Source organism: Rosa chinensis, chromosome 4, assembly GCF_002994745.2.
Source record: "Rosa chinensis cultivar Old Blush chromosome 4, RchiOBHm-V2, whole genome shotgun sequence".
Lineage (NCBI taxonomy): Eukaryota > Viridiplantae > Streptophyta > Magnoliopsida > Rosales > Rosaceae > Rosa > Rosa chinensis.
The window spans coordinates 26773604-26798083 of NC_037091.1; the positions used below are offsets into that span (position 1 = coordinate 26773604).

The 24480-nt window shown below is 35.6% G+C and overlaps 2 protein-coding genes across 4 annotated transcripts; both read right to left on the reverse strand.

Annotated features, from left to right (window-relative positions):
* Positions 1-1155: 1155 nt before the first annotated feature.
* Positions 1156-7203, reverse strand: LOC112196761 (protein IQ-DOMAIN 14). Its single transcript, XM_024337183.2, has 6 exons — positions 6824-7203; positions 5957-6054; positions 5418-5825; positions 4530-4769; positions 2474-2605; positions 1156-2126 (listed from the first exon to the last, which is right to left on the reverse strand). Exons 2-6 carry the CDS (start codon positions 6029-6031, stop codon positions 1386-1388), a joined length of 1596 nt encoding a protein of 531 aa, XP_024192951.1. The 5' UTR covers positions 6032-6054; positions 6824-7203; the 3' UTR covers positions 1156-1385.
* A 14124-nt stretch (positions 7204-21327) lies between these two features.
* Positions 21328-24122, reverse strand: LOC112200472. Of its 3 annotated transcripts, XM_040519130.1 has the most exons (3): positions 24030-24122; positions 23817-23993; positions 21328-22066 (listed from the first exon to the last, which is right to left on the reverse strand). In XM_040519130.1, exons 2-3 carry the CDS (start codon positions 23939-23941, stop codon positions 21493-21495), a joined length of 699 nt encoding a protein of 232 aa, XP_040375064.1. In that variant the 5' UTR covers positions 23942-23993; positions 24030-24122; the 3' UTR covers positions 21328-21492. The 3 variants fall into 3 exon arrangements, with proteins under 3 accessions (XP_040375064.1, XP_024197271.1, XP_040375065.1); XM_024341503.2 differs by lacking the exon at positions 24030-24122 and having other exon boundaries at positions 23827-24023; XM_040519131.1 differs by lacking the exon at positions 24030-24122 and having other exon boundaries at positions 21328-22062; positions 23817-24023.
* Between the last annotated feature and the right edge of the window lie 358 nt (positions 24123-24480).

The following is a 24480-nucleotide window of genomic DNA, read 5'->3' on the forward strand; positions in this document are numbered from 1 at the left end:
CTAACAAACTGCCGCTGTCGGCTCTTTCTGCTTTTAATTTTGATAAATTTAGATCTTGTTGTTTTAGAGGTTTCAGTTTGTAAATTTTAGTTTCTCCTAAAAAAAAAAAACCTTCCCCCAATATTTGAAGTTCTTTATTCACGTCCTACATTTTTCATATCATCATATTGGCCTTTGAATAATTTTACCATCAAGAAAACTCCCCCAAATCTTCGGTAAAAAAAAACTTCTTAACTGACGATTTGCTAAAACTTATCGAACCCACAAGTTGACTTAGATAGTACATGCCGATACCAAAATAAAAGGGGTGCGGCTATTGCCACCCTACAATTTTCTTTGTTCACCCTACAAATATTTGAATTATTGAAAGACTATATTACCCAAATGCAAAATGACAAATAAGTACACTAATATTCTAAAATTTAAATCTTTAAGGAAAACTAAATACATAACTAATTAAATACAAAACCACTTATTTCTCTTCTGATAACATTAATTTTCATCCTCTCCATCCAATTTTCAATTTATTATAATTTTATTTTTTATATTTTTGTTGCGTCCTCATCATTAATTCTTTATTCAATTCACAAAACCATTAGTGTTAACTTCATCAAAATATTTATAATACCTTTATAAATACCTAAAGTAAAAAATTTTAAACACAAAAAAAAAAAATCAATCTTTTTTTCACTGCTTATAGACTCATAGTAGCACTTACTAATTTTTTAATATGGATTGGAATAAATGAACATTGAAACTGAATGGAAAAATAAAAAAAAGGAAGTAAATCAAATTATGATTTTATTAGAAAACTTTAATATATTTTAGAACGTTTTTTTAATTGATATAAATTAAATGAGAAATTTTTGTTAAACAAAATTTCTTTTTTAATTTGATATGTCATATGATGGAGGATATTCCTGGAAAGAGAATTTAGTTGGATCAGTAAATCTAATAATTGAAATTAAAATGTAGGGTGTAATGAGCAAGTAGAGTGAACAAAAAAAATTATAAGGTAGCAATAGCCTCACCCAAATAAAAGCCCGGGAAAACAGAGTGAAAAACTGAAAACAATTAATGCCTGCCACAAAAATTGCATACCTCAACACATGACCACATGGTGAAAATAAATTCTACAAAAAAAGTGACCAAATATAACATCGAAGCATAGCTTGATTGGCAAACCGAAACGAACAATTCTCAATACTTTTCCAACACCCAAATCCTAAAGAAAATAAGAAAATAAAAAATTCCAAACCATCATTTCCTATATTTTTGTTTATTATTATTTTACACCAGTAACAAGTGAGACTCAATCTATCACCAAACACGCATACAAAACAAACACAATGGGGTAGAAGGTTAAGAACAAACAAAAATTTTAATCACACAAATCTGTTAAACGGCCTCCTTCCAACTCCTGCAGGCATAGAAACCGTGGAATCTATACTCATATTTTCTATAGATTGCAGAGACTGGTTCTTATCTAAAATCCTTTGAGAGCCAGAATCCTTATTATTAGAGAAAAAAGGTCCTTTCTTCCACTTGAACGACCCAATACCTTGAGTCAAAGGAAAAGAGAGCCTTCTCTTTGATTCGCTGATTGGAGTCCCCATAAACCTCTCCCTTGGATTACTACTAGCTCTAGCTTTGGCTTTGGCTGACGCCGTCGGAGCCATGTAGCTTGGAACCGAGAACGGAGGGCAGCTTACAAGGCTATCATCATCCTTTAGTGGAAACCCGAAGGGGGAATCAGATCCACCTGCTGTTGGTCTTGTGTACTTTGATAAACCAGAGCTGTTTGCTTGTGGAGTACTCATATTAAAGGTAGGCGGGGTTCGTGCTTGTTTTAGTGTTGTGAGGTTCATGGTTGATTTTGAGGATTTTGGAGTGTCCAGATTGCTATCATATGCAAAAGGATGTTGCCTTGATTGAGGCAAAGGGCTCTGCTTTAGCTCTGGACGTGGTCTTGACGGAGTAGGCTGAAAGGTTTTCATTGCATTGGTTTCAACAGGAGGGTCTTTTGGCGGGAGTTGACGTTCTAACCAGTTCCACCACCATGGAAAACCCCCAGATCGGATATCAGCTAGAGGTGTTTGACCTGATTTAGGTGTAGCTTTCCACAGCTGTTGCACAAAGAAGTAGAAAATATCAATTATGCAAAACAAATCCCTCAGCATGTTAACACTAATCAATTATGCAAAACAAATCCCCATCGTGGTAGTCCAAGTCCCCCACAAACCATGAACTTATTAAAAAGAGTCAGAATGCTGCAACTCTACAAGTACCAGACTTCAAATTCTATAGAGAAATAAAATTATGACAGAACAGTGAAGATGAAGAACTCATTAAATAAGATGAAGTAAAAAAAGACCAGAGACTCGGTAGCATAAGTCAAAAAAGCCAGTAGGGTAGCTGGTAAAAGACCCCATAGTGCGCGTGAAATTTGATTCTGTTGGTACAAAGGAAATACCTGGTGAGAGTATGCATAAGCCATTGCTCTTTCTCTTTTGACGACAGCCTCAACCTTTTTCTGCATCCTCGCCTCTATTTCCTCTTTAGTTAGCAAGCTATCATCCCAGTCATCATTATTTCCCATCTCAGACTGCATCACATTGCTTCCAATTACTAGGATTCCATTTTTGTTTTTTATAGATGCGTAGTATTTAAATAGGTAACAGGCATACCAATGGCGGTATTCTCTTCTCTTTCATAGTATACAGAGTAAATTCATTGACCATTGCATAGACTAAATTCGATAAATAATAATGGCAAACAAAGCAGGTAAGGAAGATTTTTATAAGGCCTATTATAATCAGCTTGAACACGAATGAGCTGACTTTATCGTTTGGCATTACAACCACTAAGAAGAGCTTTCTCTGAAGCAGGCACGTGAGTATGCATTGTGCTGTATTCAGCTTATGCGCATAACTAGGATCATTCCCCTAAACTTTGCAGAGAGCTTAGCTGTTAGTGGTAGCTTTAAGTTATTTGACACAGACAGACAGAGACAGACGGAGTTTTAGTCCGTGTAGTTTCAAGCTAGTGATATATCTTTTTCGCCCTTTTCCAATGACAGAGTAACTGTGTTCAGCTAATGCACATACCTAGGATCATTCCCCTAAACTTTGAAGAGAGCTTAGCTGTTAGTGGTAATGGCTCAGCTCTAGTTATTTGACAGACATATAGAGGACGTGTTAGTCCGTGTAGTTTCAGGGTAGTGAGCAACGATGTTCAGCTTATGCACATAACTAAAATCATTCCCCTAAACTTTGAAGAGAGCTTAGCTGTTAGAGTGGTGTGAGTGGCTCAGCTTCAACTTATTGACATAGAGAGGGTGTTAGTCTGCTCAGTTTCAGGGTAGTCATATATCTTTTTGGCCCTTTTTCAATGGCAGCATAACTGTGTTCAGCTTATCCACATAGCTAAAATCATTCCCCTAAACTTTGAAGAGAGCTTAGCTGTTAGTGGTAATGGCTCAGCTCTAGTTATTTGACAGACATATAGAGGACGTGTTAGTCCGTGTAGTTTCAGGGTAGTGAGCAACTATGTTCAGCTTATGCACATAACTAAAATCATTCCCCTAAACTTTGAAGAGAGCTTAGCTGTTAGAGTGGTGTGACTGGCTCAGCTTCAACTTATTGACATAGAGAGGGTGTTAGTCTGCTCAGTTTCAGGGTAGTCATATATCTTTTTGGCCCTTTTTCAATGGCAGCATAACTGTGCTCAGCTTATCCACATAGCTAAAATCATTCCCCTAAACTTTGCAGAGAGCTTAGCTGTTAGAGTGGCATTAGTGTCTCAGCTTTAAATTATTTGACAGACATATAGAAGGGAAGTCATAAATATTTAAATTATTTGTCAGTCCATGAAGTTTCAGGGAAGTCATAAATCTTTTCATGGCCCTTTTCCAATGGCAGAGTAACAATTTTAGGAGAAGGAAACCAACCAATTTTGGTTGGGACTTGTGACCTGACCTAGCTAATTCTACTTCAATACTTCCACATTTCCCTTTCCTATGAGTTAAACTTTTGGAAGAAGACTTAATAGGAATGCGTACATCAGTAGTTCCTGTACTTTTTTAATTTTTTGTCTGAACCATATATGGTAGGCAGAGTCTGATAGTTAAATATGAACAGCACAACCAAATCTGATAATGGTGCAAATGTGGAATAATAATGGGAGAGGAGGTGCAGATATCTGTTGAGGATTACATTATTAGCGTCCATGTCTAAACTAGCATAGGAATTCTTTTTTTTTTTTTTTTTTGAAAGGAAATTAGCATAGGATTTATTTGCAGGAAAGTTTATGTTTTTAGCATTGGCATGGTTTTGTTGTCCATAACATTGTATTGTTATGTCCACTTACAAGTTTACAAATCGGTCTTCTCTTTGTCCATTAACAAAATAACAACTATAACATATAGAAATGCAACACACACACACACACACACACACACACACACATAATACTAGTAGTAGTAGTATTAGTAGTATTATAATGAAAAAAATTGATGACAGGAAACTTACTGCCTGGCTCAAGGTCCATTTGCCAAATGTGTTTTCAACATCTTTGTCATTCTTGTATTGAACTTGACGTCTTGCTTGGCTTTCTAACATCTGGATCCTCCGTGATTGAATCTGAGATTGAACCCGCACTAAGAGTTGCATGTATTTCATGGCATTTGCTGTTTGACGCTTGACATTCTGTCCCCTAACCACTCCTTGAAGCCTCACTAGACCCTTTAGAGCTCTAAAGCTTCTCCTTGCCTGTTAAAAAAAAGTACCACATTATGTTAGCCGAGTCAAATCATTAACATTAGAACATAAAAATACAGATTAATGGGGTCACCAGAACTGTATAAACTATTGTTACAAAAACCTATACATGATCATCTACAGGTAGTTCTATGAATGGCTTGATTAAGATAACTTCATATGGTATCAGAGCGTATTCAAGAATGGAAGAAACTGTAAAATTCTAGTTCTACTCTTTGTTCCATAGGCTTCCAGTAACATTTGTGTGTGTATATAATACCAATGACTCTAGAACAGATCCTACGACAGATTGTTACAAAACTCTATTTCTATTTCTTCATCTTCTTCCTCCACATAAAAAAATAAATAAAAAACAAAAAAAAACAAAAAACAAAAAATCATATAATAAACATATATGTATGAAAGACTCTTGAACAGACATCACACCAATGACTGATTACGAAACTACACAATTCTTAACGTATTCATGAGAGGGGAATATTTACAGTCCTTTTTATACGCTCCATAGTAAAATGCAGTATCATGAGGAACGGTTCATATATCAACTAAACTAGCAGTAGCCATCAGGTTTTCCTGTATTGTTGTACCCTCAAATTGCCCAATCGTCTTGAATTCTAATCATACAAAACATAAGCTTACCATATAACCTCTATAGGATGCTTGGATTTTAGTAGCAGAAGCATGGTGGTTCCTTAGAGTTGGTTCCGGTCTGTAGCTGATCTCCTTATGGTGATGAACGATCCTAGGAGATGGAGCTCTTGGAGAAGGCGCTCTTGGAGAAGGAGCCCTTGGAGAAGGAACCCTTGGAGAAGCTGCCCTTGGAGAAGGAGCCCTTGGAGAAGCAACTCTTGGAAGCACTGAAGGCGGTGATTGTGGTTGCTCATCAGGTACAGGAGGTCTAAAAGATATTACATGTTGCTCCCTTTCAAAATCCCCAAAAATTTTCTCAATACTGCTTGGTTCTCTGAACAGGGGAATGAATGAATTAGTGTCTCCATTTTTTTGTTTTCCTTTCTTCTTTTCTTTTGCACTTTTCTTCTCCAAACCCTGCAATATATGACAAACAAGTGTGAGTATGCTATATGTTTGATTAGGAAGGAAGCCATTTGGCATATTTTTTTTTTTGGGAAGAAATTTGTTGGGAGGAAGAAATGAGGCACGAGCGGAAATCTACTTACATTGGCTGCCTTCTCCTTGGAGTGCGGTGAAAAAACCTTCTTTATGGCAGAAAACCAACTCCCTTTCTTTCCCATGTTCCTAGCATTCCTGTTTGTTCCTGAAATGAAAATCCATCAAACAATTAAGGATTTTACAGCTGCTTGTAGATTACAATTTCATGGTGAGACGGTCAACTACCCAACAAAAGTAAATCCTTCTATAAAGTAAGGAGCAACCGAAATCTCATATATGCCATCTGAAACAAAGAGATCTTTCTACAGCTTCAACATCTATATTATAGCGAATATAATTCATGGAGTCAAAACTCCGGCCTGTTGCTCCAAACGCCCTTAACATTTACCTAATCAATATTTTATATAACCATATACTAGAATTAGATCAGAAGAAAACTAGAATATTGTGTATCCAAACACCCAGTATCCTTATTTAATTAACCACACCATATTTGGATTTGGAAGGATTTTCGACTGGAGAACAAAAACAAACGGCCAAAAACACAGAACAAATCTGCAGGCACTGAGAGAGAGAGAGAGAGAGAGAGAGAGAGAGAGAGAGAGGTAGGTAGGTAGGTACAGCCGTACAAGTTAACGGTAACAAGACAATAATTCTCCAGGAAACAGCATCTGACGCAATGAAAAAAAAACACAAGAGGAATCCCAAGAAAAAAGAACTGATATGAAAATTTCCGCAAATCAATAGATATGCTCCTTTTTGCTCCACAACAGAAACCCATATTTCAATTAATTAATATAAATTAAATCCTTAAAATCAAAAATCATTTCTACCAATCTCCAAGACATAGAGCGATATAAACCCAAAAGTTTAACAAGGATAATTAATTAACATGAGACTGAGATAATTTGTACCTTATTGAGAACATCCAAGCTTCCAAAGACCCTTGAAAAAGCTGCTACAAGCAAAAGAAAAGAGCAAGCAGAGAAGAGAGAAGAGCAGAGAAGGCCGTCGCTTCCCCCTTAGTCTCCCAGCTTTGCTTTGTTATACAAGCACATGCTTCTTTTCCAAAACACCTTTTCTCTCTCTCTCTCTCTCTCTACAACTTTGAATCTGGTTCTTGCTTGTATGAATTTGCTTTTTCTTCTTTACCTCCTTTCACCTTTTGTGGGATTTATAATTTTGTTTAGCTATCTAGGAGGATTGATGATCATGAATCATGATGACGAAGAAAGACAGAGAGAGGTTGGCCACTTTCTCACTCAATGTGTCCCTGTGTGTGTGGCCAACTTCAACTAACTTTACTTCAATGGGAAGACTATTTGGGCAGAAGATACTTATTACACGGTTGGTTACTTGGGGTTGGTACCTCGATCTGTCTTTTTTTTTTTCCTTCTTTTTCATTTCTATTTTTCTCTCTTTATTATTTTTGTACTCATCCCTCGTCTTTAGTCTTCACTACAACGGTCTTGGATCGGCAGTTTTGGATAACAAAAGCTACCCAGCCATTAAAAGAAACCTCTCCACTCTCAACCACATCTCTCAAAATGCAAAAAAAAAAAAAAACCTCTATCCCTCTTAATTTAATAGGTTTTGCTTATTTATTAAGTTATAATAGTAACTACAGTACAGTATTAAATTGAAGTGTCAAATCATCAATTTAATTCTTCCAGTGAGAGATACGCCAATAATTATCTAGCTAAAATTATGAAGAAAATTTATTATAAATAATATCTAAAATTTTGATAACATTTTTTGGTGTTTTGTTCAAACATACTTTTCATTTATTTTATTATTCAATTTATGTAATGTTTTCAATTAAAATAAAAATTATGTGCTGAGTATCATTTGATCATTTGATAGACTTGACGAGGTATGAGTTGTGCAACTTTATTCTTCTTTATTGAAATCTGTAGAACTTGACAAACTTGAAGAGATTTTGATGAAACAGCTTTGCTTTTATTTTCTTGAATTCGTGTGGTTTAGATGTACGCAGATTGTGTTTTAGCTAGCTCATTTAATCTGATTACAATTATAAATTAAGATTAGCAGGTCTCAAAATTCTAAACCACGTTACAACAATGAGCATATATCTTGACCTTTGAATATGTCTTTGCCCCCTAAGCTTGGAATGTGCACTTAAATTCCATTCAACCTTTAACCAATTACACCTGAAAATATGAATATTGATTATTATATTTAGAAAGAGAGTGGTACACAAGTAGCTATTGTTTCGACCAAATTCTAAGTTGGGAGAGTCAAGTCTAAACTTTGGGTCTTTTACGTCCAAAAGGACCAAATGACTTCCATTCTGGTCTAGCTGCATTGGCTGACCCATTCTTAAACCACCGCCCCATCTTAAACGACTTAATAGCATAACAGCATTCTTGTATATAAGTTAACAATCAAAATCAAATGTTTTACATCATATTAGTTGATAGCACCAACAACAGCTGGTATTAGATAAAATATAAAAACAAGAGCTGGTATCGTGAAGGAGGAAGAAATAACAACGATTAGAATAATTAGGAAAGGTAGTAGGCCTTTGGTGGACGTGGACCCAATGACACTGGATAAGCCATGCGATCTGAGTCTTATAGTTGGGACATCGTATCGTAATATATATATATATATATATATATATATATATATATAAAAGCCATGCGATCTGAGTCTTATAGTTGGGACATCGTATCGTAATATATATATATATATATATATATATATATATAAAAGCCATGCGATCTGAGTCTTATAGTTGGGACATCGTATCGTAATATATATATATATATTTGGACGAATGTTACATAGTAGTTATATTTGTAATTGTCTGTTTAGTTCCAGATAGAATTTGGCACTTCAAAATTTCAATTTCAACAGAAAATTTTGATGCTTCATATTATTTACAGAATTTTCAATAGAAATTTTGGCTATTAATTGTGACGTACACAAATTAGTGTATGAATTTAAAACTCTATCAATATAGTAAGAATAAGTAGGCATCGTTCTCAATCGGGGATTATGGCCTAATTAATTCCTGAAAAATGAAACGTTAGCAAAACAAATTAAAGAATATATATACACAATATTTACGAAAATAAGAAGGGGATTTAAGATTTTGTTTAATTTAACAACTACGTAATTATATACATATGTGACACATCAAAACCAAGAATCAAGTATAAATATATAAATGGAACGAAATTAGATAGGATTAACTACTACTAACACATTGGCAAGGTTTCAAACATCAAATCACGAATTAAAATATATCCAAGCATAGAATCAATCAAGAACAAAGATGAACGATACAAAGTTCTTTTTACTTCCCTTAATTAAATTAACTAAATGAACGCACCATAGTTAACCTTATTAATCATGCAATTACTAGTGGTAGCTAATCACTAACAAAATCACTTTCAACGCATTAAAAATGAAGGAAGTTTGATCAATTCAAGTCAAGAACACAAGTTAGAACACTAATCAAGCATGCAAGACTCATTGTTAATTTACCTAAGTAATTTTAGGTTTTCCACTGAATTTGTTAAAGCCTAAAACGCTGGCACCTTAATATGGTTTCAATTACATATTCATCAACCTAAGTATGCATCCAAAGATCAATTAACACATAACAATTGGGATTGAAGCTCAAAGTTAACAATCATGCTTAACATATATGAAATCGCAACTTTTCAATTTAAAAACCCAAAACCTAAAACATGCTTCATAGTATTCGAAAACTACATATCTAAAATCAATCTTTCATCCACCATAGAAATCGCAAATCATAGAATAATAAAACAAAACCCGAAATCAAATTAAAATCAAAATTTGTTTTACAAATAAACCAAAACCGAAAACATAAAGTTGTGTTCATGGTTACACTTTTTGATCTTCAATAACGCAAGAAGCTTCAAAAGGTGGTGGAATGGATGAAAGCTACAGCAAGGATGCTTGAATGGATGAATGGATGCTTCACGGTCTTAAACTTTGGACTTCTTTGAATTTGCCGAAACCTTGGAAGAGAAAGGGGAGTGTTTGTGTATTTGATTCTGAATTTTGTGGTGTATAGAATGTCTTCACAAACCTTCTTTATATAGTGAACGACAAGGGCTAGGGTTCCCTTGAATTTCTCTTGAATTGCATCACTTCTACCAATAAGAAAATAGAATGAAAATTAGAGAGCAAGTAACCTTCTTTTGCCGAAATCTTCTACGTATGTAGACTTGAATTTTTCTTAATTTATTGAGTGTAGAAAATATTTTGATAATGTAATTCTATTTTCGGTGGTACTCTTCATATTGTTTTAATATTTTATGAGGTATCATGTTATAAATTTAATATTATTATTTAAAATTTAAAAATATTTAAAATTATAAACGGATCAGATTAGTGAATCGGGTATCCGTTAATCCATCGAATATGGATTTGGATCAAGCTATCAACTATCCGCCGGGTTAACGGAGCGGGTTCGGGTTGAATTTTTTATTAGTAAACGAATTTGGATTTAGGTCGATCCGCTCCAAATCAGGTCAATTTACAGGTCTACCTTTTAGATAACGGAAAATCTCTTTAATGTCATTCTAGTGGTGATCCTATATTAAGCTAAACAATTCCAAACAAATGAGATATCTGGTCTAGTACATTGGGCCAAGTACAATAATGGGCATATTGCACCCATATATGAACACTCAGGGCTTAATATCTCTTCATCGTCTCTCTTAGGATGAAATGAGTCCTTGTTAATGTTTAGAGTTCGAACGATCATGGGAGTAGGTGATGACTTAACATCATGATAACTAAAACGTTGCAACACCTTCTAGGTGTAGTTCAACTGATGTACTAGGATTTCACCTCTACAGTGGTCGATCTTAGGCCAAGATGATATCATGTCTTCCCAAAATGTTATATCTTAAATTTCTTCTTAAGAAGTTCAGTGGTTATAATCAACTCTTTCGAGGTTCTTATCATCTACATAGATTGTGATAACAGTGTATCCTGACGTGGATTTCTTAAGAAAAACACAAGGACATAGTTTATTGTTCATTATCCCTAGCCGATCAAGTACTTACTTAGATAGTTATACCACATCCGTTCGAATTGTTTTACTCCATATAGTGAACATCCTAGTTTAATTGAGAACGTGTTTCGTGTCTCACCAACAAGATCATAGAAGGTAAAAATTAGCTTCTTCACCAAGGAAAATCTCTTTAAAAAAAAAAAAAAAAAAGCGATCCAGGGACACAATAATATTTAAATGATCAGTAGTTGATTAAGGAAATTATGCTTGACATACATCTAATCCAGAGGTGGAAATATAAATTTTAAGTTGATTTGTTTTCTTTTTCATCTTTGGATGTAAACCTAAAGATAACTGAGCAAAACTTTTTTGTGATTGTCACTGTACAAAACAAGAGAGAGTCATCCTACGAAGATTTCACAATATTTAAGGGGAAGGGAGAATTTTAAGAATAGTATATGAACTATTGCCCACTGAGAATTAAGGTTATTATACTTTCAAAATTATCATATTAGTACATGACTTTACAAACCTAACACACTTTTAGTACATGACTTTTCAATAACACCGTTAATTCTATATTTTATTTTTATTTTTCAAAGGGTAAATTAGTATTTTTGTTCTCTCTCTGATGCACTTCCCTCACATGCAACTCTCCTCTCTCCGATCCAGCGCCGCACCTCGTCACGATCCCACACTGCACAAACTCCAAGATTTATTTCTCTATTTCGCTCAATCTGTAAAAGTTGCCTTTGGAATACCTGGTACCCTAAGCACTTGCTTCAGTGAAATACTTGGATTCCAAATAATCGCAGGAGTGGGTTCTTCCAATAACTTTTTCCAAAGCCCCTCAAGCCCAGTTTCAGGAATTAGGTCTTTGACAAAGTATGATTTGGCTTTAAGTAGCTCTTGAATGTGGATTTTCCTTGTAGCATAACCTCAGGCCGAGTTCTAGTTGCGTAACTTGCTATGTTCATCATAGAGTTGAGCCAACTTGTTTGTGTAACTTGCTATCAACATTAATTGATCGAAGCTTGGCAAGGTCTACAACAATGAAAGGTGTTTCAATTTGGGACACATATGAGAGATCTTCTTAATTATGCCCTCCACTTCGGACCCTAACATGTTGGTTTTTGATGCTTTGAGATCCAAATTTAGGTCTATGATTCAGAAATCAAAGACATGATTGAATCGGTGAGAAATGAATACAAATTTTGGTGGGAATGACTGATAAGTCATATAAACAGAGGAAAGAAAAAGATTTTGCAAAGACCTGATTCCTGAACTGGGTAGATCAAACACATATATGGTATCAGATTGAACAAAAACCTCAATCTTTGAAATTTTGCTACACGTAGATCATAAAAGCTTCAACCTTTATTTGGGCATAAGATTACCTAAGAGAGAGGATTGACGGGAAATTTAAGTATGGACAAGAACTTGTCGGCAGAGTTGAAACCTCCGCCTATACGATCGAGCTGATAGAACGTTTTGTGCAGAGAAACTATATCCTACTATGAAACTACAGACACACACAAATCAAAGTCAAATGGAAAGCCTAGGGTTCATGATTTACTAATGAAATTAAGGAACATCGAGATTGTTGGATTGTTACATGTGTGATTATAGTGTTGCTATACTTCTTCGATGTCATGGACAACGATGCTGTATACATGGAGAATTTGAGGTGGGTTGGCGAATTCCAAAGCATACCAGTGGTAATGGGACAGGAAAATTGACGTCTTTGAGAATTTGTCGACCCGGACATGGTTGATGTGGTGATCGAAATCGGGGATAAGCTTACCTGAGAGAGAGAGAGAGTGAGAGAGAGAGAGAGAGAGAGAGAGAGAGACCTTTTTTTTTCATCATCATTGAAAAGATGAATTTGCCCTTAAAAATATGATAGAAATCATACAAACTAACGGAGTAGATGACGGAATGTATCTAAATTGGGTCAGATTTTCAATCCCAGGTACTAATATGATAGTTTTGAAAGTATATTCACCTTAATTTTCAGTGAACTATACCTCATGTACTGTTCTTAAAAAGGGTTAATTTCAGTTTACCCCCTTGATGTTTGGAGGTAACTTCATGTTAGTCCCTGTGGTCTCAATTTAATCAGAAACATCCCTGAGTTTTTCAATTTCAATCAGCCGTGTCCAATTTTTCAGAATCTATCTAATTTGTACGTTAACTCAAACAATGGGACCCACTTCAAAGGCTAAAAGAGTCATTTCAAGAAAAAGAAGAAGATCATATTCGACCCTTCTCTCTCTCTTTCTCCCCCTTCTTCTTCTTCTTCTTCAAATAATCACATGCCTAAACCAACAATTTATAGACGAGGTGGGAGCCGACGAAGCCGACGCCACCAGTTACTATGATCCTGATGGAGTTTAGATGATGTTCGGATCTTTAATTGACCAGGAAATTGGGATTTGAAGAATTTGTTTGAAGAGTGGTGACCGAGATTGAGATAATGCTTGGAGATAATTAGATGAAAGATCAGATAGTGCATTGGGTTATTGTCGGAGGAGCCACTAAATTGCACACTGGGATGAGAAAAATTCAAGAACCCAGAAATAGATTTGAGCCGTGAAACAATATCAAGGTCTGCACCAAAACAAGCATGACCAAAATCCCAATACAAAACTAGACTTAAACAAAAACCAACATCACAAACCACTCCTCTTTCAAATTCACATCCTTAGAACAGCAAAGCAAAAACCAAATCTCGATCCCGACTCATAACAATTGAAGCTCAAATTGATCGTGAAGCATGGTGATTCTGGCCTTATTCCACAGCGTTCAGTCTGGGTTGGAGTCTGAGTCGTTGATGAGCACGAGGTCTCTTTGGTGTTTGATGTAGTGATCAGCGATTCTAGATCTGGAATCAGGTTTGGATTTGGGTCAGGCGCTTCGTCTGATGGATCTGTGTCTTCACAAGGCAAGCTTTCAAGATTGAAGAGCTATATAGATATCATTTTTGTGATTTGGATTTGAAAGATAATTATCTCTTAACTATTGACATATAGCTCTATATTGATACATTGCATTTTGTGATTCGGATTTGAAAGATATTGTTCTCGGCGTAGGTTCTTCACCTTTCTGAAGCAGAGAAGCGATCAAACTGGGTCGACTAGCTGCAAATTTCCTTTCCAGCCTTCCAAGTATGGCCTTGAGCTCGTAACTTTAAGAAGAAGAAGAAGAAGAAGAAGAAGAAGAAGAAGAAGAGCAATCCTCAAGCTGGGTTTTCTCTTTGTGTTTATGTTTTGATCTGCAAAATCGATAGAGGTTATGGTGGAGGATTTTTGGTGAAAATCTAAATTTTATTGATCTGACATAGCTGGGCAATCGAAAAGAGATAATTGCAATTGCAACTTTTGTTTCGATTTGTTGGAATTTGATTTCAGGTTTACTCCTTCATCCTTCAAATAATGGTTGGAATTTGGAAAGCAAACTTGTTGGAGAGGAAAGATCCCACATTGGAAAAGTGACAAATAAAATATAACTTATAAGTGGGTGGATCTCACCCAATTGCACCGAGACCTTTTGTGATTAAAAACTCAACACCTATCGGGTGATTAAGTTGGGACAATATCGATACAATGGTGGTGGGCCACGGGCCACGGGCCACGCTTGTCGCTGTTTTACATGGTATCAAAGCGGGTCACTCTTCAATTCGTCGTCATCATCATGGACCCGGATATGGGTTCATTCATTAATTGATTCACCAATCTCCTTTCCAATCATGGACTTAGTTTGGGTTCATTAAATTGGCCATCGGAAGTTTCCGATTGGATTATTGCCAAGTGTCTGATGTGGGCCTTGGATTGTTATGTGATTGGTCAAGTCTCTAATGTGGGACTTGTGACAGGATTTCCAATGTAGAATCGGGTTTGTCAATTAATTCCACGTGCATACCTAGAGCTAGGTTGCATGTGAGGGGGCATGTTGGAGAGGAAAGATCTCACATTGGAAAAGTGACAAATAAAATATAACTTATAAGTGGGTGAATCTCACCCAATTGAACCGAGGCCTTTTGTGATTAAAACCCAACACCTATCGGGTGGTTAAGTTGAGACAATATCGGTACAATGGTGCGCCACGGGCCACGCTTGTCGCTATTTAATAAAACTAGCTCCCCATTATCATTGAATCAAAGTGCAGCTTCCATCTTTTGCTGCATTATTATTATTCTTTTTTTTTTTTGGGAAAATCGTCCGTACAGTACCTGACCTTTGCCCCATTCTAAACTTCAGTACCTCACATTCAGAAAATATCAGAACGGTACCTGAGGTTCTGACCCCGACCGAAGAATGGTACCTGGAGCCGTTAGCTCCGTTACAGAAGTTGACAATTGAAGGATATTTTCGTCTTTTCATGTCTTAATCCAATTTTTTTTTATCTAATTCATCTTTTTCTATTTCTTTTTCTTTCTCCCTACTGTTCCTCTCTCTCTCTCTCTCTCTCTCTCTCTCTCTCTCTCTCTCTCTCTCTCACATTCAACTCTCCTCGGTCTCAACGGAGCCACAGACTTCGCCACCGTTTCTCAGATCGGAATCAGCCTTCACCGACCTAAACTCCGACATCAACTTTCATCTCTCTCTCTCTATCTCTCTCTCTCTCTTGAATCCAAATCTCAATTCGGTCTCAACGGAGCCACCAATATCACTACAGTCTCTCAGATCGGACCCAACCTTCACTGACCCGAAGAAGGAATTGATAGGATCGAGGACTCCAAGGACTTACAGCAACAGAGCAAAGTCTTCAATAAGCTCACTGACCGCGTCGAAGATCGCCAGGTCGATTCGACACGATTCCAGAAGGCCATGGCTTCCATTGCTGCCACCTTAGAAGTCGATTTGGAAGCTATGAGAAAGAGGGAGAAAGAATTGGGTACTGTGATGATCAATCCACGCGATGTTGAGATAATTGCCATCAATATGTTGCTGGGTTTGAATTGGAACAGTGAGGCAGGAAGTGAGTTTTTTAGGAAATTGTGAGAAAGTTTGAAGGCTCTCTGTTTCATCTTCTATGATCAATTTTGTTTCCCTAATTTTCCTTTCCAATTTATGCATTGCAGCTTCCAAGGATTATGTTGGTGCAAATTGGATTGCAGTTTCCTTAATTGTGAGAAAGAGTTGAACCCTCAATCAAATTACAGGTTAGGTTGTGCAAAACCATTATTTCGAAAATGCACTACAGAATTGACCTGGGATTCTTAAGAATTGGGTTCAGATTTCAATTGGGTTTCTTTGGATTTCTAGAGTTGGTTGATTTTGGATTGAATGGAGTCATTGAATGGAATTGGTTCATATGTATTCGAGTTGTGGTGATTTGGTTTATGCCCAGAAAGTGATTGATGAAATGCGTGAGATATATTTGGTTTGGTGGAATCTTTGATATGTGAGTATAGTAAGTGTAGTGGGTATAAGGGGGTTTTGGGTCTTTTTGAGGCGATGAAAGTAATGGAGAATGTGAGGGTTGATGCGGTGACGATGGTGAAGGTTGTTTTAGCATGTATTCACTTGGGTGAATGGCAAATTTCGGATTCTATGGTGAAAGTATGTGGAAGAAAATCATGTTGGTGTTGATGTTTACTTGGGAATACAATGATGGATATTTATGGACGGTGTGGTCTCCGGCCTCTTGAACTTGTACTTCTCATCGTCAGTGGCGGCGAACACGGTGGAGAGGTCATCGGAGCCCATTGTTCGGGTTTGTTGTAGTCGGGTGGATAAGCGAGGTTTAGAGAGAGAGAGAGAGAGAGAGGGAGGGAGTTAGAGAGAGAGAGAGAGAGAGAGAGAGAGAGGAAGTTATATGAAGAAAATTAAGTAAAACAAAAAAACAAAGGGTAAATTGGTCATTTACTTATCAAAATATGCCAGCTGTCAGCTTCTGTAATGGAGCTAACGGCTCCAGGTACCATTCTTCGGTCGGGGTCAGAACCTCAGGTACAGTTCTGATATTTTCTGAATGTGAGGTACTGAAGTTTAGAATAGGGCAAAGGTCAAGTACTGTACGAACGATTTTCCCTTTTTTTTTTGGTATTTTCATTTGCTTTTTCTTTTTTGAATTCCCCTAAATAGATTTAAAAGTTACAAGCGTAATTTAGCCCCTCAAGTGGACCCGACCTTGGGAGACTGAACATCCACATCAGCAATTAATGTCCAATTTGGACGGAGGAATTTAAATTGGACACGGTTGATGATATTTGAGAGTGCAGGGGTGTTACTGATTAAATTAAAACCACAGGGACTAACATGATGTTACCCCCAAACCTCACGGGGGCAAACTGAAATTAGTCCTCTTAAATACCCAAATTTTAGAAAAATTAGCCCCCCTTCCTCCACCAAATTTATAGATTTCCCTATTACCCATAAAATAATTGATTATGTTCCCTAATACCCAATTAAGTTTTTTTTGGAACTATTTTATCCTCTCCCTCTTTGTCTCATAAAGAGAGAGAAGTTGTCAGAGACTTCGCTGGAGGTGGCTAGGGAGGTTGTTGGAGGTCCCCAAAGAGATCTCATAGGTCATTAGAGAAGTTGCCGGAGATCTCACCGAACCTTTATTGGCCCTCAATATAAAGGATTTTAGTGACCTGCAATAAAAAGGATTTTCTTGACCCCCAATAAAAGCTTTTGACCCCAACAAAACTTTTACAATTGAGCATTATAGAACTCATAAAAGATCGCTATTTTACAAGTCCTAGTAGGCCCAAACATTACACGAGTTTTGATAGGAGCACAAAGTGTGACCTTTTTAATATGTATTTTCTCTCATTTGGCTAAGTTATTCTCTTAAAATTAATAATTATAACACAGTTTATATTTTTAGGTACTTCAAGGATTGAAATAGAGAAAACAGGCGAAAAAGAGCAAAAATGAGCGTAAATTAAAGACAAGTCGTTTTAGAAACTTTCCTCTTTCATTTTAGGAAATATTTCCTATTTTGTTTTAGGAAACTTTTTTCATTTGAACTTTTCTATTTCTGATTTTTATATTTTAATGGGAGTCCATCACATTAAGAACTCTTGACTGATGAATTCAAGGAAAACTTAAAACAAAAATCATGAAGAATTGAAGGAGATAAAAGGGAGTGTTTATAATCAATATTTATTCTTGATTATCTTATTTACTATTGATTATAACACTAATTAAATTTTGATTTTTCTTGATTGTAGGAGTTCATTATGTGCACAATTGGAAGAAGATATTAGTGCAATTTAAAGGAGAGGAATAAGGGATGTATCTGGTCACTATTCAAGGAATATATAATGAGTCATTAAGGGGAAAAGAGATCAGAAAAATCAAGACTTTGTCATGAGAAAATCAAGCAAATTTAGAGGAGAAATCACCTCAGGATGATTGGCCATGATTGCATCACAAGAGATGAGAATTCCACTATAAATAGCAGTCATTCTCTACTCCAAAATCATCACTTCTTCATACAAAATTCAGTTCATTAGCTTAGCTCTCTTATCTCCAAAACCCTCTCCAAATATTCAGAAAAAGCCTCTTGTCGTGAAGAGCTTTAGGACTTCTCCAAGGCTGTTCGTATTCTTGAAGGCCAAGCCTTGTGTTCTCTTGACGTTCTCCAAGCTTCCTTGAAGATCAAAAAGTGTAATCCATGGCCCTTATTTCTGTTTTCATACTCTTTAGTATTGAATTTCAGATTTCGTTTATGAACTTTGTTATTAAAATTGGATTTTTGTTAAGAATGAGTTTATGTTAGTAATTTTTAGATTTGTTTCTTTATGTTCTTGATTTGTTTATGATATCTTTATAATCTGATTTTGTGTCATCCTTTTATATCTTTAAGCATATGATTTTCGTTGAATAACTATGTTAATCTGTAGGTTAATAAAGCCAAATTTTTGTTCTGATTCACCTAATCGTTTTGGGGCATAAATTGAAGTGGTAAAGGCTATGTACAATGGTCGAAATTATATGCTACATGTTTGTGCGTTTGTAACTTCTTATGGATGCATACATGTTTGGATTCAGAATTCTAATTGCACTTAATGATTCATATTTAATATTGACGGATGCTCTTCAGTATTAACGTGATGTTTTATATGAAATATTTTAAGTTATAGACTTTTCCTAACTTAGGAGATTAAAGAAGAATTAAAGTGGTACTCGATCTCTTCAGACTTGTACTTCGAATTCATTTATGATATTTAGTGTTGGCATGATTTTAGGCTGTTTAGATTGAAATAATTCATTGCATGTTGATATGGTTTGGAAATTCTTATTTGAGTGTGAAGACGTCGATCACATGTATATATTTATCTTTTTGTTTTATTTCGTAGGAACTTAGAAACCAAAAGTTGAATCCCCCCTTTTGATGGTTGTTTCTTGTGTAAATTTGTAGATAAATACTTGTTAATACTTGTTTTATTAATTACTAATTTAAATTGACCTTTTTTGTTTAGATGTACCCTACAATCCCCTGACTGAACGATCTCTGCTTATCCCTATACTAACAACTACATTTTGCAGGGTTAAATTGTGAAGCTATTTTAGCCGCATCAAGTTTCTCAAACCCTAAAATCTCTAATCCTAGATACAATTTTTTAGTAAAAGCAACTAGACCTTGAGAATTCGAGCACATATGGCATCAACGATTTCCTTGCCGTGGTCTCTCTGCTCGCCAACAATGATAGTGAGATCGGTAATGATCGACTTCGAATTAAATATTAACTCCAACAACATCATCTTGTCAGGCTGCACAATCTTCTTCGTGCTCGGCGACGACATGTCGTACTCGGGTGAGACCCTCAGGTGGTCGTCCCACTACTTGAGCAGGCTTTGTAGCGGACGTCTAGTATCGGAGTTGGTGGCGGCTTCTGAGCTAAGTCGGACATATGCTTGGTGTCTGGAAAAGCGAGGGTTCTATAGTTTTCTCATGAAAGCTCAATGAGAATTTGAGAGAGTGAAGGAGGTGAGAGGTAGGGTTAAGGCTGCCTTCGATCAAGGGGTGATTGATGGTCTCATCTACTGGAGCTGACGACGATGAGGACGATCGATGGGCACCAAGGATCTAGGCGGAGAGAGAGAGAGAGAGAGAGTAGAAGGATAAAATTTGTCATTTGGTGGTTAAATATGGTGAGTAGAAATTTAATTTGTCGGTAGAGTGAGTAAGAATTTTTTGAGTAAAATTTAGCTGAGGCGCATATTTAAATTGTTAAAATAGGTTCATTAATGGGATGATTAATGGAGAGAAAAACATGATTAATTAACGAATAGCGTATAATTGAAAATGGTCGTTGGCAAAGAAAGGATACGCGGGTATAGATGAGTTGACCATAATTCACCAAGTAGTAGTCTAGTAGTCACACAAAGTACCTAATTTAATTATTGACAACTGTGGATAGTGATTGAGATGGGTGCAGATTAGATAACCACTGTCGAACGTTGCTTTGGAATTGGAAATGAGGTGGAGGTTTTTTTATATTTCATCAATTTCTTTCAATTCATTTGAGTGGCTTTTAAGCAAGCCATTGATTTTTCATTTTTGAGGTAGCAGTAAGTTAGCTAGCCAACCAATTATGAACTTTGTTATGTTCCATTGCAATTTAGGTGGTCCGTAACAGGTCAATTGTGAGATATTGGTTATTTTTGTTATCACCAAACTCACATATTCGCTTCTCATTAACAGTAGATAAAGTCAAAATTTTAGTTTTTTTTTTATACTTAAAAAATAGTAATAAATAAAAACTAGACAGCCGTTACGATACATTATTAATGTACTTGAATGTTTGATTGGATTAGGGTTTTTGTGGTCAAGCAGGTACTAATTTGGTGAATCTAGGTTGGTTGATTCCCTGTCTAGTATCGTATCTGGTTTTGTCATTGTGTCCGACCATTTCTTTTCTATTCATTGACAATTACTCCATTATAAATACTACTTAATTAGTTTTATGGTTGAACTACTTAGTAGTTAGTGTGTGGAATGTGGAATGTGGAATGCCTCAGATAGTCATATACAAGTATGTATGTCATAAAAAAAAAGTATGTATGTCATGATTGATCATTGATGTCAGACGACTCGTTATGATGCTATGTCTCAATTATAATTTGTCAAATGTATACTGGTATAACTAAAATTTTTGGAAATTCCCTCATCTTCTCTCAAATAGAGGAGTCAAGAACATTAATGAGATTAGAAAGAGTTTAATAGGGTCGATTGTTTAATCTCATTAAAGATTTTTTTTTTTCCTTCAAATGATCAAAGGATTTCACTTCTACCCCTATGGTGACTCGAACTCATGACCTCAATTTTAGATAGTGGCAGCTCGATAGTTAGAATTAGGGGAATGAAAAACCATCTGTCTAGCTAACTAGTCGGGTATTTCTATAAAAAAATAAATAAAAAACAAAACAAAAACAATAAGACAAAATCAATCATTTCCACTATATAGGAGATGAATGCAAATATTACCCATACAATTTAATCACGAAAATATATCACCATGCATGCAGAAAAGGAGAAGTTCAAAATCACCATTGAGATCGAAACAATTGATTCAGCAAAATTAAAATTGAATTAAACTTATCAATTATCCTCCTCCCCAGCCATAACCATTCTACTAAGACGACTAGGCCCAAGATTCTTCCTCCTCATTATACTTTTTCTTCTTATTACTTCCATTTGATTTCTCCTTCTAACGTGCATCATTGCTTCTTCTTCCATAACGAACCTCCTCATCAAAACGTCTTCCGTCAGAGATTTCCCACGAAAAACTCTTCTCTCGGAAGTGCTAAGCCTCGCGCTCATAGTGGTAATGCTTCTTTGATCTTGTGTCGTCATCCCCAATGGCTTCGATCTCGGGTAACTATTGCTTCTTCTTGGTGGGAGCTCAGCCCTAAAAACCTCATTGTAGGAAGATATGGGAGCACAAAGACAAACCCTAGTAAACGAAGTCGCAACCTTTAAGGAGGCACATTTTCTCAGCTTGTGTCTATTGGAATTCGAAGAATTAGGAATGTTGGTGTTTGTGGATTTGGTAATGGTTTTCCACAATGTTGTGGCATTTGGTGCTGGAACTTGATCTGTGGGAAGCTTGGGACTACTAATGCTTGATCTCCATAGAGAGCCCATCTCTATTGCTCTTTGATACCAAGGCTTCCTATTCAAAAACAAGTGCATGTCAGTCTTATGCATAGATTCTTGATGGTAACCTGATAAATTTGAATCTTGTGTTTACCTTTCTGCATATATAGATTCTTGATGATACCCTAAAGGAAGGAGAATAATGTGATGAAGTATGGTGCATTCTTGTTAATTGGATTTAATCCATGCATGATGAGGACTCAAATTAATTTATAGTCTCAATTCTAATGTTGTCTAAGCTAACTGCCAATTACCAAGTTTAGTTCGATAGTTGAAACGTACACACACAGAACGTACCTGAACACTAAATATATGACCTATTGGTTTATATATATATATACACAATAGGTCATATATTTATATATATATATATATATATTTATATACTGACTCTGGTTTTAATTTTTCCAGAAGATATTGACTATAATTATGTTAAAAACAGTTAAACGTTAACAAGTGATCACTTGTTTTTCGTATAAGACAAGTAGAGAAGTGGGTGGTAAAATTTTGAAGTCTTTAGTTAAATGGTTCACTTGCGTATGGATGATTATTTGGCATCACCAAACTTAGTCATATCAACGATTTGTGAATCAACCGTACATTGTTAGCAAATAGCAACACACTCCAACTGTCTCCATTTTTTTAATTTGTCTTTATCATTATAAATAATATTCCTTTATTGTTTTGAAAAATTTATCATTGCATTGGTAGTATTATGAACAACTAATTTTACAAAGACAAATTAAGGAGTGAAAAGTTATTTAATGCCTCAATCACCATGATATTATTGGGCTGTTATCTCAAAACTAACTAGACTTTTTTGGACTAAATGTTTTATTTTTAATAACAAGACTGAAGTGAACTGATACCATGCAAAACCAATGCAGTAAGGTTTTTTTTTTTTGAAAAGATGCAGTAAGGTTTTTGTTGTTCAAAGTGTTAATCTGTTTTACCTTATTCCTAAAAAAGTTAGGAACACATACCGAGAATTAATATGATTATGTGAGTGGAATAATTTCGTAACTCAATAAAGTTGTAAATTTCTTGGGTAGATTTCTTTAGGGGAAAAAAACTTTGCCAAGTGATTTTAAGCGAAAATTGTAATAATGCTAGGTAAACCATAATTTAATAAAAATGATATGACAGCTAAACATTGATCTGCATCATTTAGTCACTTTATCATTATCAAATGTATCACTGCCACACCAAATTCTTCGTCATAGTTCAAATGTGGTACATGGAAACACTTATTGTTAAAAAAAAATATATAATAACTCATATTGAGAAATTGTAATAAAAAAAAAACTCATAATGAGAAATGTGAAATGGTGATATGTGGGTGTGGAACAATTGAGTGGGTTAATTCAGTGTTAGAACAATCATGTATGGGTCTTAGGAGGCAGATCAAAAGATTCCAATTCAGACCAGGATTAAAGGAGTCAATGTAGTGACTAGTGAACTGGAAAGTAGTGCGCTATCTCTCCGGCAGCTTACATGTTACAGCTCTTTTGAACACAAGATTCCAATTAATTCAGACCTTTTTAAGGGTATTCGATCTTAAACTCGACACTAATATCGTATATATACGACTTGATAATATCAAATATAGAATGAAATTATAAACTTTGCGACTTCAAAGATAATTAATGGGATTTTAGCATAAAAAGAAAAGAACATAAATAATGGGAACTCTTTCTCTTTGTTACAGAGATTTTTCAGTAGAACAAATGTACTAAGTTGAGAGAGAGAGAGAGAGAGAGAATTACTTTGGCATACCTTGCTGCTTGTGAGTTCTTTGGATCTTGCATGAAAAAATCGAGGTAAAGTAAGAAATATTTGAGAGAGGTGATGAAGGATAAGAAGAAAGAGAACAAGCAGCAATTAGTTTCATTTGGGTTGAATTGATTTCTGGGTTTGAGAGAATGAGAGAGAGAGAGAGAGAGAGAGAGAGAGAGAGAGAGAGAGAGAGAGAGAGAGAGCTAGGTAGCTAGCAGGAGGGGCCTTTTCTCTTTTGCTTAGCTAAAATTGGCATGGCCGGCCACTCTAATTAACATGGGGATGGGATATATGGGGCTACTTGATTCACTTGGCAATGCCGGTGTGTGTTTCTTTTTCCATCTTAATTCTTTACTATTAGAAAATCTTCTTTTCTTTTTCTTTGGCTGGCAGGGGCATGATTCCACTTGATTTTCTTAAAGAGAGAGAGAGTTTTAAAAATTCAAAAGGCAAAGTAATTGCTTCTTTCTATATAATGACTTTACCAATATACAATTGATCAATTTTAAACAGATTAAAAAATCTTATCAATTCCTCCATCACTTTGTAGCTATATCTATTTCTATTATGGGTTTGCTTGTAATCATGGTTATTTGCTGATATACATGATTGTTAGCATGGACGATAGTAAGAGCACTAATGTGTTTAAACATG